This window comes from Pempheris klunzingeri, chromosome 17 (assembly GCF_042242105.1).
Source record: "Pempheris klunzingeri isolate RE-2024b chromosome 17, fPemKlu1.hap1, whole genome shotgun sequence".
Lineage (NCBI taxonomy): Eukaryota > Metazoa > Chordata > Actinopteri > Acropomatiformes > Pempheridae > Pempheris > Pempheris klunzingeri.
Genome location: NC_092028.1, coordinates 12,611,279 through 12,626,294, shown reverse-complemented (window position 1 = coordinate 12,626,294; position 15,016 = coordinate 12,611,279). Strand labels below are relative to the sequence as shown.

General features: G+C 40.5%; 1 protein-coding gene across 1 annotated transcript; it reads left to right on the top strand.

The window, feature by feature from the left end:
• The first annotated feature begins 5,030 nt into the window (after nucleotides 1-5,030).
• On the top strand, nucleotides 5,031-12,963 carry nubp1 (nucleotide binding protein 1 (MinD homolog, E. coli)). Its single transcript, XM_070848473.1, has 10 exons — nucleotides 5,031-5,074; nucleotides 5,842-5,946; nucleotides 6,099-6,232; nucleotides 7,525-7,593; nucleotides 7,782-7,814; nucleotides 7,903-7,993; nucleotides 8,083-8,237; nucleotides 10,039-10,149; nucleotides 11,119-11,305; nucleotides 11,807-12,963. Exons 1-10 carry the CDS (start codon nucleotides 5,044-5,046, stop codon nucleotides 11,857-11,859), a joined length of 969 nt encoding a protein of 322 aa, XP_070704574.1. The 5' UTR covers nucleotides 5,031-5,043; the 3' UTR covers nucleotides 11,860-12,963.
• Nucleotides 12,964-15,016: the final 2,053 nt, after the last annotated feature.

Below are 15,016 nucleotides of genomic sequence, written 5' to 3'. Positions count from 1 at the left end.
GAGTGTCAGCCAGTATTAGAGTGTCAGCCAAAAACGTGTAGTTAAAACAGTTAAAATAGTCTCCAAGGGGATGACCTGGCATGACCGTAGCAGCTGAGAATTTCATAAGAGCGAGAGGAAAGAGGAAAAAAAAGACGGAGGAAGCCAAACAGCTCCTCATTACTAAGCCAAAAAAAGACATTGTTTTCTGATCTGTTAAGGCCTCATAACTCTATAGTTAATGTTTGGTTAGGTTTAGGTACAGGGGGGATTAGGGGGCACATACCCCTGGGAGTCCCATTTTGGACCCATCAGACCACTCCACCCTACGTTCAGGAATTTTGCCTTGCAACACTTCCCCGGCCCTTAATGGGAGAAAACACATGACACTCACCTCAGACTTGTCAAATAGCAATACAGAAAAAAACCAATAGAAAACCACCAGAATTAAATCAAATCTTAAATAATCTTAATCAGTAACCAGACATGTCATGTTATTTTACTTTACTTAATCTCCAGGTAAACAAATTTGTACTTTTCAGTCCTAGTCTAAAAATAGTGCACTGACAACTGACCTAGCTAATGTTTTAGGAAAGAAGTTATTTTCACCCAGTCAGTATAGCATGAGCCCCAACAAATAACTGTTAGTGGCCCTCCAAGTCCCCGGGCCCTACTACAACATATCCTTTGCATAATGTAGTTTAATGGAGGCTATGAATTTTCATGTAATTATTAGCCGCCTTGATTCTGCAAAGTGGATGAGCGCACACTGCCACTGTCCTGCCCCTGTAAAGCTCTGTGACTGACGAGCGTTTCTGCCACTAATTTTAGGCCTCAGCTGTTAATATAAAATTCACGGAGTTATAAATTGTTTGTTTTGCGCTCGTAAAATAAGCTAAACTAAGCTTAAAGGGTCAAGACACATGTGAGTGGTTTCACACAGTGGCAAATGAGCGGCACATGAGAATATAGCCTTAGCATGTAGCTTGGAGCCGTAAAGCCATTTTATCAGGATCTGTTTCAGGACATGCTGGGGGAACAGATTTTTTGGATGTATTGATGGATAACCACACAGCAGCTCCTCACCATAGCGTTATTCATTTAAACTGGTTTTTTTTAGTGCACGTTGTTGCCGACTACGTGGGACAAGGGATTGTTTGTGGTGTGGTGATGAGAGCCTACTTTGGATGGCATATTGCTGGTCTGATGTACTGTATCTCACCTTACTTCATCCTTTTCTTTGAGTCCTTTGTAATTACTACAGCCACTGGGCAATGCTGCGTAAATAAGTCATTCAAACTTATCAATAGATGATAACAGCCTTATCACTCTCATTTTTCAGGGGAAGTCTCAAAAAGGCACGTGATGTTCCACAAAAATATTACTGCAGAGTAAATTCAAGTTACTTCACCTGGTAAACACCCAAGCCAAGGCAAATCATTGCATAATGTTTTACAAGAGTGAAATTTTGTGTCTGAACATAACCTTAGGCAAGAGCAGGAGTGTACCTGGAGGACTGGGACACAGATTCTCCATGGATGTGAGGAACAATGTCTGCACTTACAATCACATGCACATTATTCGACAAATGGAAAATGTTGTAGCACATGTTTAAGATACCTGGGTGATGTATGGACCATGAGCACTTCATAGTGATATAACTCTATGCACGTTAGCAAGGGCTGGGAAATGAATTAAAACAATTCAAATGTCAGTTTTTGTCTTAATGGATTTTTGAGTAGACAGATTTAAGTTCCAGGGATCAGTCAATAAATATTTCTCACCAAAGATTCAGTGATAAAACCATCACTACTGTACTTCTGATGTACCAATGTAGAGAGAAAGAGAAAGAGTTTGAATTAGTTTTTATGAAGTGAAGTAGAATCTACCAACACTACTGTAATTTTTTCACTTACAGTTTGTTAACAACAGCTTGTCTAGGTCACACCCAACTTTTTTCCATAAACAACTTACTTCCCCTTTCCTCTTTAGTTGTGTGACATCCCTGTCCCGCCGAACACTTTCTCCCAAACACACACACAAAACTCCCTCTGTTCATTCTTACAGAAAAAGTGTGAGTTCTGTTAAGGCTACCGTGTGTGTGTGTGTGTGTGTTGTGCCATTGTTCTCAGTGTGATGACTGCTTGTGCAGCCAAGGCTTAACTTTTGTGCTGAGTAACTCTGTGACCAAAATCTGACCTGATTCTATTAGTGTGTGTGTGTGTGTGTGTGTGTGTGGACCACTTGCTGAATGGACAGAATGCGTCTGACTTCATGATGAACTATCTAATCAACTGAACTTGTGTGTGTGGAACTCACAACATTTACATCAGTTAAATTATGAGCACACGTTTTTGTTTTCTGTAATAAAACAAAAACAAAAATGCTATACATAATTTTGACATGCTAGCGGCATGACTCCCGGGATGGCAGTGTCAGTTGGCCAGTCGGTGCATCATAAAATTGCTATGAAATTTTTCTACAGTCATTCATATCCCCCCTCAGGATAAGGCATTGAGCGGCTGTAAAATAGAGCATCCTGTTATTCGACTTTTTGGGAAATTTTCTTGTTAAATGATAAGTTTAAAGTTGATGATAAATGATAAATGATAAATTAAAGGCCCCTTAGCTTAGCTTAGCATAAAGATTGGGAACAGGGTGACCGGGGACTTGCTTGATTTGCTGAATCCGAGCAGTTGCCAAGTAACGAGTGGAGACTGAGAGAAGTTACTGCTTCCAAATAAGAAATAGTCCAGTAATGAACCTCCTGTAAAAAGTGGATTTTGTAAAAACAAAAAAAAAAAAAGATGAACTTGTGAGTTGGTAGGTTATCTTTGAACAGAGCCACTGTTTCCAGTCTCTATATTTACATACACACATGAGAGTGGTATTGATGTTCTTATCTACCTCTCTGCCAGAAAGCAAATTAATGTCCCATTTCCCAAAATGTGTGTGTTTAAACATCATTACTCAGGGTCGGCACATTTCAAACACTGACTGGTTCTAAAGGAAACTCTAGTTTCTTTAAAACTAGTGACTTTTTTCCTAATTTTGGTCATTTATTTATGATCTTTGTTCTTGTATACTACAAATATGCTGGACATATCTAACATACACATGTACTTTATATACACATTGGTAGTGAATGCCACCATCAGCCGTATTGCCATCAAAGCTTGATTCCAGCTGCGTTCATGATCTGTAGTTTGTTTTCTCCATGTCGAGAGGCTTAGCCGAGCATTGCCCACTGTATAAACAGCTCTGAGTGTCCTCCTCCTCCATTAAAGAGCTAGTTCAACCTTTTTAGCACTCCCATTGAAGGATGTAGAGAGGCATGGGAGGAACGGCGAAGGGGAAAGAGGACGGATACTACAGCTGCTTCACAAACTATTAGTCTCCAGCTTTAGCCTACTGTTGTTTTACTCTCCTTCTGCTTTCAGGTAGCCTCAAGGGATGAATTGCACGCCTAATGACACCCCTGTCTTTGCTCTCCCTGCCTGCGCTGCACCCCTCGCTCACTCTGTGTGTTTGTGACTGTCTCAACGTCTTTCCCTAACTCTCTTTTGGTGTCTATTTTTCATCTTTCTCCCAACATTTTTTGTCACTGAAGGACTTTTCTCACTTTTTGTCCTTCTATCTCCATTTATGCCTCATGTGTATCTACATATACAGGACAAGTATTGCACAACCATGGCACACCAGACACATTTTATAAAAGCTACTTCCCTGATGTAAGTCTATCTAATCTATATTTCCTTTGTTTTTTTAATGTCATTTACAATCTTACAATCCCATTTGATGTCCAGGTCCAGTTTTTTTTTGTATGCATCCTGTGTTGCATGTTCTGTCCAACTGTTGGTTAACAACCTACTATGCACACGAAAGCAGTGGTGAGCAGTGAAAATATCCTGCAGGTTATTGGTTTGTGTAAATAGGTTTGTCAGTTACAGATAGATGGGCCAACACAAAGAAAATATCACATTACACACTCTCGACAGGGCAAACAATTGGGGGAGGGGAAGGCAGACACAATCATCCAGAGAGGCGTACTCAGGCAAGAACACACTTAAACACACAAACTTACCTGTGGAAAAAACAAATGTGTGTGTGTGTGTAGATATATAACACACATAGTGACATAGATACCTAAAGACACTCACACATTCTAATAATGTTTAGCTCACACACATTATACATACACACATGCACACACATACACACTGCACATTTCCCCTTCTCAATTGTTCTTTGATTGCAAAGCCGGACAAATGCTAATCTGTCGACCAATCGCCTTCTCCCTCTAATGACTAATGCCAGTGAACCAATAAAACAGCTTGGTCACAAAGTGTACATTTTTTTGAACAGAAACAACTGAGGACTACAAACCACATAACAATATGAGCAAAACACACACACACATGTGTTCCCCAAGTTAGAAAGGGTTACAGAGGTGGAAAACAAAAGATGCTGTGTGTAGCTTTTAAAAAAAAAAAAAAAAAAAAAGCATCATTGTGAATAACCAGTTACCTCTGTATATATAGATTGTTCACACAGCAGTATGGTGTGACTTATTGTGGTGTTGATGCTTCCTAAGGATGCTGCTAATGATTGCACTTAAAGGCCCTGCAGAATCACCTGCTCAGCCTCATTATGTGTTACATACTTAAATCCATTAACATGTAAATATTGCTTAAATATAAATAAATATATATAAAAAATATCGCTTTCCCAAAAAGGTTGTGAAGAAAGTAGCAGTAGCACAATTTTAGCTCATCATCTGATCTTGTTTGGTACAGCACCTTGGCTTGGTAAAAGACAAAAGAAATATTTGTCTGCCTGGAACTTCCAAGGAAGGACCCTGCCAACGTACAATAATGTCTATTAATGTACTGTTTTTGGTTGTTGTTGCCGTTTTCAGCTGAAAATCACTGTATGGTATTATTGTGACTCTTAAACCAAAAAGGCAGTAGCTGACACACTGCGCGACGGAAGGTGGAGGTTTCACGTTGTGCGTATGCGGAACCTTTGAAGGGGGAAGAGTATTACGGGAGGACACTCGCAAAGATGGCAGACGTACCAGATAACGCACCTGAACGTGAGTTTTTTTTTCAACTTATTTCTTTCCCCGAGTTTTGCTCTCAATATAACTTAGTTGTTTCGCGTTTTGGCTTTTTGTAACACTGTCTTTACCTTAAGGTCGACGTGTGTTTAAAACAAACGTCCCCTCTTGCTGTTAGCAACGACACATCTGTAATATCCCTGTCAACTTAGCTGTCAGTGTTTTTATATCCGCGTCAGCTGTTTATGATAAATACATGAGGCTACTTAAACAGAACAAGATGTATTTGCTTCATGAAACAGCCACACGGCTCCATGAAATGTTGCTGTGTCACTGTGACACGGTTCATTCTCGGTGTGGGAAACAGTCGCTCTGTTATTTCCTGATAACGCACCACATTATTCACATCATTCTGCAATATACCAGAATGTAAAGTTGATAGAAGAAGCCATGCGTTCTTCATCCCAGAGCCCCTAAACACCTGGTTACCTGTAATTCCCAGTTTTAGCTTCTGGAGAGAGCTGCGTGAGTGAAATGTGTGTGAAATATTCAAACCCAAGACTTTTATGTTTTTATGGCTGCGCATTTCCTTCAAAAGGAAACTCCAGTATCTCCACTAGAAATGAATAGAAGGTCCCGTGGAAAGCAAGTGTTATATATAATAACATGCAGTGGGGTTGGAAAGATTAAAAAAAATATACTGATCAATCATATACTTCACCTTAACCTCAGCGACCTGATTAGTTTACGATGATCTGACACAGCCAGCACACTGGTGACTGTCTCTGTTTCCTCCTTTTCAGACTGCCCGGGTACAAAAAGTGAGAAAGCAGGGAAGGCGTCGTCATGTCAGGGCTGTCCCAACCAGAAACTGTGTGCTTCTGGAGCCACCAAGGCCCCCGACCCAGGTAAGGCTGTGGGGTTTACTGGTGGACTGAAAGTATAAAGGTCAAGCTGTGGCTGTAAAATGACCAATATTTCAGTGGACCCTTGTTTCGTCTCATTTGAGAGTCTTGTGCTGCTGCCGCTACTTCATTTCCTCGCCCTGTCTCGTCTCCAGCCATAGCAGAGATAGGAGCGAAGCTGTCAACAGTCAAGCACAAGATCCTCGTGCTGTCTGGAAAAGGAGGAGTAGGGAAAAGCACCTTCAGCGCTCACCTGGCTCACGCCCTGGCAAGCGACGCTACAAAGGAGGTGACATTTCGCTTTTCATTTTGCTTCTCACCGTATGAAGTCATCCCATCGCATAAAGTCTTCTGGGACAAAGAGAGAAGGGGAACTGCATGACAGTTTCCCTTTTAAAGGAAAACTCCAGTATTTTTAAAGTAGGTCCAGTCTGGTTGCTATGAACTGAGTGATATAACGTCTGTTTCTAGTTAAATAAAAAGGATCTTATAGGTTTAGGGATCCTCTCTGTAGTGTTGTCAGACACAGCCTGTCAGTGGCAAAAACAAATACTTTTAGTGGGTGTAGGTTGACCTGGCGTAATTTCCTTATAGGATTACATTACAACCATTATATCTTGGTCATTACCCATTCTTGCCGGCCAGCAGAGATGATCCACTGATCCAATTCCAAAAGTTTTTGTACCTGCTAACACAATATGTGTATAAATAAGGACCAGGATTAAAAACACTGGAGTTATCCTTTAAGGGCTGAAATAAGTTTAAACCTATGTTGTCTGGAACAAAATGTTGCCATTGCTCAACCGCTTTGAAGCTGAGGTTTACACTGTACCTGAGATTCAGTTTACAGGTGCTGGTCATATAATTAGAATATCATGAAAATGTTGATTTATTTCAGTAATGCCATTCAAAAAGAAATTTGTATATTATATTCATTCATTACACACAGACTGATGTATTTCAAGTGTTTATTTCTTTTAATTTTGATGATTATAACTGACAACTAATGAAAAACCCAAATTCAGTGTCTCAGAAAATTAGAATATTGTGGAAAGGTTCAATATTGAAGACACCTGGTGCCACACTCTAATCAGCTAATTAACTCAAAACACCTGCAAAGGCCTTTAAATGGTCTCTCAGTCTAATTCTGTAGGCTACACAATCAACTTTTTCATGATATTCTAATTATATGACCAGCACCTGTAAACCCTGTGTCTGTGTCCTGTGGAATCAACTGAACACCACTAGAGGTCACTGTAAATATGGTTTAACAGAGGACGTGAAGATTAACTGAACCAATGCTCCCATCGTGTGGGAGACCACACGATGACACTGTGGTCCAGTTCATCTGTGACACTGCTCGTGGGTCCACTACGCTGCTGCATTTTAAAGTTCTAGTTCCGCTAACCCTGTTCTAAAGCTAAGCACCATTTTGTTCATTTTTTTTATGTGAACGGCTTACTGTAAACCATAGCCCTGACTGGTCTTGGCTGTTTTGGGGCATAAAAAGCTTGTTGTATAATGGCACACTCCACTATACTGCACAGTAAAGAGTTTGTTTTTTGCCTTGTCTGTTTTTAGGTTGCCCTGCTGGATGTAGATATCTGTGGTCCATCCCTTCCTAGGATCATGGGCTTAGAGGGAGAACAGGTGAGTTTTTGGGCAGAACATACATGACTTATAATAGTACCACACATAATAACATTTAAATATTAAAAATCAACACATGGATCTTGGATGCAGCCATCAACTTAAGGAAACAGTAATTTTTGCTTTCACTTCAACCATTTTAAGCCTCGACTTCACAGTAGATCTGTAATCTGTTCTCTTGTGCACAGGTTCACCAGAGTGGCTCAGGCTGGTCTCCTGTGGTGAGTCAATTCAAGCAGTGCTGATCATTATCTCTTAATGCGTCTTTCTTTGATGAAATCACATCTGTCATAAATGGGTATGTTGCAGTATGTGGAGGAAAACCTGGCTGTCATGTCCATCGGCTTCCTGCTCAGCAGCCCCGACGACGCTGTGATCTGGCGAGGACCCAAGAAGAATGGTATTGTTTGCACGCGCGTGTGTGAAATTGATTTAGCATTTTGCAAATGGCATACCACTATAACCTGCGTGGTGTCTGACTGCAATCAGGGATGATCAAGCAGTTTTTGAGGGACGTTGACTGGGGGGATCTGGATTACCTCGTCGTGGACACGCCCCCTGGCACATCTGACGAACACCTGTCGATCGTCCAGTACCTAAGCTCCACCCATGTCGATGGAGCCGTCATCATCACCACGCCGCAGGTAGCACACACACATGCTCAAACATAACCTAGAAAATTACCACACTAACTATAATTACTAAAAACACCAACTGTAAAGGGAAATTCCGCCCTCAATTATCGCCTGTGTCTACCTAATTTAACTACTTGTACTTCAGTTGGTGGTTTTCTCTGTTTCCCAGAATGAATTTCAGCCACCTGCAGTTGTTCGTTCAGCCGGTGGTTTTCATCTAGTGAATAATAATGATAGTGACAGTAATACTAAAAGCTTCAACGATATTAGAGTAGAGAGCTGCAAACCGGCTAAAAAGCGAGACCATGCAATCACTTACTCAAAATGCAACATTACTAGAACTGCTTTGCCTTTCTCCATGGGGACATTGCTAACTCCGCCTCTTGTCAAACAGGGTTTGTTTTGTAATGTCTCAAAAGAAAAACCTTCTGTCTAGAATTATAGTCTAGAATATTTAGCTGTCACAAAGGAAGAAAACCACAAAAGAAAGGAATCACCTCCGTGATCCGTTTAAGTGACTTAGAGAGTGATAAGAGGTGGGAACTGACTTTATCTCAACTGGAAATAACCCCCACTCCATTGCTGCTGCAACCACCTACATGTTCAACCCACAGCTAAATTCGGTAATTCACCACGCATTGTTGGAGGTTATCGAAAGTAATTCTGTGAAATGAACGTACGTGGAGGTCAAGAGACAGCGGGTTCAATAAAATGGGTTATCACTAAATGCATATATCCTCATGTGTCAATACTTAAGTGAGAAGCAAAACATAACCGTGAATATGTTGCGATAGAATGCATGTGATTTCAAAGTCCTGTTTGAGACGCTGAAGAAGTAATTTATGTTGTGCAGCTGGCATTACGTTCCCACTAGATTCATTTTGTTATCGCAAAATAGTTCACAGGAGAATGGTTAGCAGTAAAGTAATCCCGGTGTGTCATTTAAGCCATAATCGTGTAGCTGTTGTGTAGCTCTCACTTTTTTTTTTTACAGTGTTATTTGAGAAAAACTGCTTGCAAGACTGCAGTGATCATAAAGCAACCAACAGAAGATGCTGTAATATCATAAACCCATGAAAAGACTAGGCTACAGTGACCACGTTGGGACTGCACCATAAAGCTATAAGACAGCATGTTTATTAGGTATTTGTTTACACACAGTAAAAGGGTAGTAAAACGTTGCTTAAAAAACAGCCGGGGAGAAGAAACAAGAAACTGCATTTACAGCCATTCTCTTTTAAAACATAAATACAAACTATGTATTATGAACAGTACACACACTACTGTGTGACTTTAGTTGACTTCTGGCTGATTTTTATAATAAGGACACATGCAGTAAGTCGCCATAAGTCTGGTGCCAAAGCACTTAGTGAAAGACTTTATCAGAGCAAACATTTCCTGATACTTAAATTAGCCCAGGAATGATGAGGTCAGACAGTGGCAGAATCACTTCCTCGTTCCTTCAGCTCTCACTTAACCAAAACTAACCACCAGAGGTAGGAATTACTTGAGCAAAGAGGACAGTCCGTTTAACTTTGAGAGGCAAGTTGTCAAGCTCTTGACTTGTGTTCCCACTCAAGCAACACGTGTAAACATGTTGTTTAGCTGCTCAGTTTATCTGGTACAACTGTTTTCTCTCAAGGTAACCATGATAACAGTCTGGAGGGAAGAGAGAACAATTTAAACCAATCCTTTCTCTTTGCTCTCCCACCGCCTTTGTTTCCTCCCTGTCTATCGGCCTTCTGCCCTATCCTCTCTCTCTCTCTCTTTGCCTTTCTGTCTTTCTATTTTTTTGCATTTCTCTTTGTAGGAGGTGTCGTTGCAGGACGTGAGGAAGGAAATCCGGTTCTGTCAGAAGGTCAATCTGCCAATCATCGGAGTGGTGGAAAACATGAGTGGATTTGTCTGTCCTAAATGCAAGGTCATTAACAGATGCACATGCACGGTGAAGCGGACAGACACCAGACAAGTCCACAAACATAATCAGACATGACGATAATCAACTAGATGCACCAGATTTCGTCCCAGTTAGCAGTGTCTGTCTGATTACCTTTTTAAAGCTGCAGGAAGCAACCATGTAGAGAGCAGAGCTCAGGTGCATCTGTAAGAAATTGGCAGCGACATATACAGCAAAGATTTTAACCCCTAACCCAGGCTCTGCCATCCAAATCATCTTCTTTAATGCTACATATTTATGTTTTGTGCTGCCAGGATGTTTAGAAGTATTTTCCTTGCGGTCTGATTTAGGTTAAAACACAAGCTAACACTGTGAAGATGTGCTCTGTTGTCACACAGACTGCAAGGGTTCTCACCAAAAAGCCACACAATGGGTGTTTGCACCCTCACCCAGATGTAAACACACAAATAAACCAAGGTCTGTGCCTTTCTATAACTCTTCCTGTTGGTTCTGTTTACACTTCTCAATATTTTTGTCCCCTAAGATGGCATTCTTGGTGGGAGGCCTCTGGATCGGCCTCCATCCCTCTGAACTTTTAGAAAAGTAGATCACCTGTTTGAGGGTGTACCTCGAGTCCGTAGCGCCCAGCCTGGGTTGGAATCTGGCCTCTCCCCTTCTTTCCTTCCAGTCCCTACTATGCACTGTCCAAGATGGCATAACATGCCTAAAATATTTAAAAAAAAGCAGTAGATGTTGGTAATTGGAGTTTGAAAATATTATTGAATTATAGTGATGGAACTGTGGCGGGTGTGACAGGACAAGGCTGTCGTGAGATGTACAGATCTTTTTATCATCTATGACCATGGTTTAACTTGCTGCTGTTTTACACTTTTCCTTTCTTAAGCTCGATGTAGAACGGATCCTATGTAATTTATAGTCCTTAGAATCAGAAAATGCATACATATGTTAGATTTTTCTTTATCTCTCTTGTAGAACACATCGCAGATCTTCCCTCCCACCAGCGGGGGTGCTGAGCGAATGTGTGCAGATCTAAATCTGCCTCTGTTAGGAAAGGTGCCTCTGGACCCGAGGATTGCACGAAGTTGTGACGAGGGCAAGTCTTTCCTCAGTGAGGTACCGGACTCTCCTGCTGCTAAAGTCTACCAGAGTATCGTGCAGAGTGAGTGTTTCCAGGAATGTGTATGCAAGCATCCCCAGGCTCTGTTTTGGCACCTCACATCATTGTGGATTGGGTTGCATTCCTGTGTGAAGAAGTTCGACGCACATACACAAACGTATTCTGGCTTCCAGTGAAGTCCCTCATTGTTTTTTGATGACTACATGGTTTACTTGATGTTCCAATTCCTGATTAAATGGAACGAAAGAAGAAGTGGTCGTATTACAAATGGGAAATAGTCTACTAAAGGGGAAGAGGGGGATTCAATAATCATACTTTCATCATGAGATGAACGATGAGGAATCAAACGTGTTTTGTGTGATCACCAGTTCACTCGGGGCCATTCAGGCAATTAATAACAAGCAAATACACACACACACACCCACACCCACACCCACCCACCCTTAATAACAGAGATGTTTGTATCCTTGCAAAATCATCAAGTCCATCAAAACTATCATCATCGTCAGACTAATTGCTCTCCTCTCCTTTCTCGTCTGCCAGGTATTCAGGACTACTGTTCCAACCGCGTGACAGAGGAGCAGAGCGCCACCTGAAGACCCTGTGTCGGCGACCATTTTGAACCAGAGCACTGAGACACAGATCACATGACGAGTGCGGTATAAATGATTAACTAATAAATAAAAAACGCACATAGCTAATTAATAAAGCTAATGAATATAACATTCACTAACTAGTAATTTGCGCACCGTAGATGCAGAAATGCACAGTATACAAGTGCATTTTTTGGGGACTAGTTTTACCTGTGGATTAATACACATTTGGTTTTCAATGCAGCAAGAGGATGTGTGTTGGATTGAGAACATGAACCACAGTGCCCTGTTCATCATAACAAAGCAACATGTCTTTCAGTGCAACACGATGGCTTTTTAATTGTTTATTGCAAAACAATGAAGCTCTACAGCACACAGGAAACTATATGTGGGTTTCATGAAGACATGTAGCGTATTGTTCCCTTGTCCCACAATCAAGGATATTTTCCACAAGGACTTTTTTTTTTTATCCCTGCTTACAATGAATCAATACTAAGTAGGTTAATTAAGTCAAATGATGGTACCATCAATGCGTTTTAAACCCAGCAGCTCAAGTCCAGTAAATAAAAAGAGCAGTATCATCAGCATAGTATGAAATTTCCACTTTTCATTTGTTGTTAGTTCTGCAGCGATTTTATACATTTCACTGCATGGAGACGCTTTGCACTGTTTTCACGTCCAGAAAATGTATTAATGTGCTCACATGAATCTTGGAGATCTGCGTAGATTATTTTTATCTAAGATATGCAAACTGCGCACTGGAGGAAACTAAACTTTCTCATTTACAGGCCAGAGTCTGTTTAGAAAACATTTTCCTACTTATAAGCTGCAGGCAAAATGTTCCAAGATGTTGCTTATGGCAGGATTTGATTTTCTTCACGGGTCAGATGTAAAGTTCAGATGTAGTTGTAACTTGATTAAGTTGATTGTGACAGTAAATATACCCGTGACAAGAGAACCAGTAGAGCTTGATTCCTTGTCGTCAGTTACTGTTTTCAATCATTTGATTAGTAATTTGTCACATGTTATAAATGCTTTGGACATTGTTTTGTGTAATGTACTTGTTTGAACTTTTTTATAAAATATATGGAGTTATGAAAAAATTAATTCAGAATCCTCTTTGTTTTATCTGGTGAGAAGTCAAAGATTGGATAACCTCATCTTTAAAGTTAATATGTAAATGTCAAGTACTTACAAACATATTTCTCCAATAATGATATTGACGACAGTTTGAGTGTAAGGGTAAACACAGTTTGACACTTCATACGTAATCGTTGTTCCTCCAGGGTTCACCAAAAAACACATGTGAAACTGCATCTGCATCCTCCTAACAGACAAAACAACAGCAGCCGCAGACGTGTGCTCCACTGTAGATTCCCCATGAGATCTACTCTTGAATTATTATTTCAAGCACTAAAACATTTTCCTCCATTTTAGGCAATTCAGGCTGTGTTGAAAAATACAATAATTGCAAAAATATAGTCCGTTTCATTTCCTAGAATAGAAGCCGACTTTTTTCATAAGAATGAAGAACTGAAGAAGTCCAATACGTCAGTGCCGGGTAGGTGTCACACTTTAATGGTTCAGTACACAGGAATGTTACACAGTGAGTACAAAATAGGTTTCTCAAAAAGGACACAAAGCTGTTTTTAATAAAAATGTGAGTTTATCAAAACATTTTTCAGCTGCTTTAAGAGTTTTGGCAAAGCAATCATGTCTTCCATTATTTTTAAATAAATTAACTTTAAAACTTCTACCGTGGTGCAGGAGGTGTGGTTGTGGTGACTATGGTTATTGTTAAGCTAAACCAGTTCTAATTGTAATCAGATAGATGAGAAGGCTTAACAGTCAAAAAGGTGAGGTCAAAAAGGTGTGTCCATGCACCGATTGGAGGACAGAGTTTCGGTTAGTGTGTATAAATAATTGTCTATGTGTTATTTATCTGTGATTGCACACCAGCACACAGGTGAAAACGTTGAATCAAAACTGACTCAAAGTGGAATGTGGGTGGGGTTTTAATTAGAAATGCATTTCCTCCTTAGCTTGACTACACAAAGAAAAAGTCCCTAAATCAGTGCGACAGTGACTCATAAAACCAGATTTCTTTTTCAGAAAACATTTCATCCAGTGTGATTTTTTTTTTTTGATTTTTTTTGTAGATGGTCAAAAATATGAAACATCCAGTAAAAATTATTCTAAACAATAGAATAGTGACATTATTCATAAACAAGTGGATATATGCACTATATATTGTTTGAAAATTCAGTTTTTCTGGATTATGGAAGTGTGTTGGGGTGTGACACTGCCCTAAAATAGTGTGATAAATAAAGAAAAAGCAGTACGTATGTACAATATTGACTGTATGGCAAATTAAGATAGTAGGAACAATTAAACAATTGATGCTATATAATAATGCTGAATAAATGACAGCGTTTGGAAGACTGATGAAAGTATTAAGTCTAAAACACAAAAAAAAAGGCCTCAGAATGTAGCCTTACTTCCTAATAATGTTGACCTCCAAGACATATAAGTCTCTCTCCCATACACCCCAAAACTGAAACAATTCTTCAGACAGACTTCCCCTTCAGTACAAACACCTCCTCCTATTAATCAGAACGCCTCGAACAAAATCAGTGTCACTATAAAGACAAACTCAATCAGGTCCACTAGTAGGTGTCACTTTTGCCATGCATCACTGTTCAGGGAGCAGATATAGTCACCATGTCCGAGTTCGAGGAGGTCCTGGACGGAGTGCGGCTGACGCTGACCCGGGCCTCTCCTCCCGAGATCGAAGCTCTGCTGGAGGGTTTGGTGGAGGAGCAGATCATCTCGGAGGCCTACAGCAGGAGCTTGAATGTGCAACGACTTACTGAGGGGGTAGCGCCTGAGCCACTTTTCGACAGAACAGCATGTAAACAAAAATCCGATCTGATCTCTTCAGGATGTACCACCCACTGGCACCTCAACCAAAGTCAACTCAACCGGGTGAGGAAATGTACATCATCAGAGTTTTGTGAATCTGCCGCCACTGACCACAACCACACAAGACTGAAGCCTGTATCGGCAATGGATGAACATAACAGCGCAATTTCTGGGCCAAAAATCCACCCACTGTACGATGAAGGCTACCAAAGCAGTCTCAGATTAGATGACGAAATGA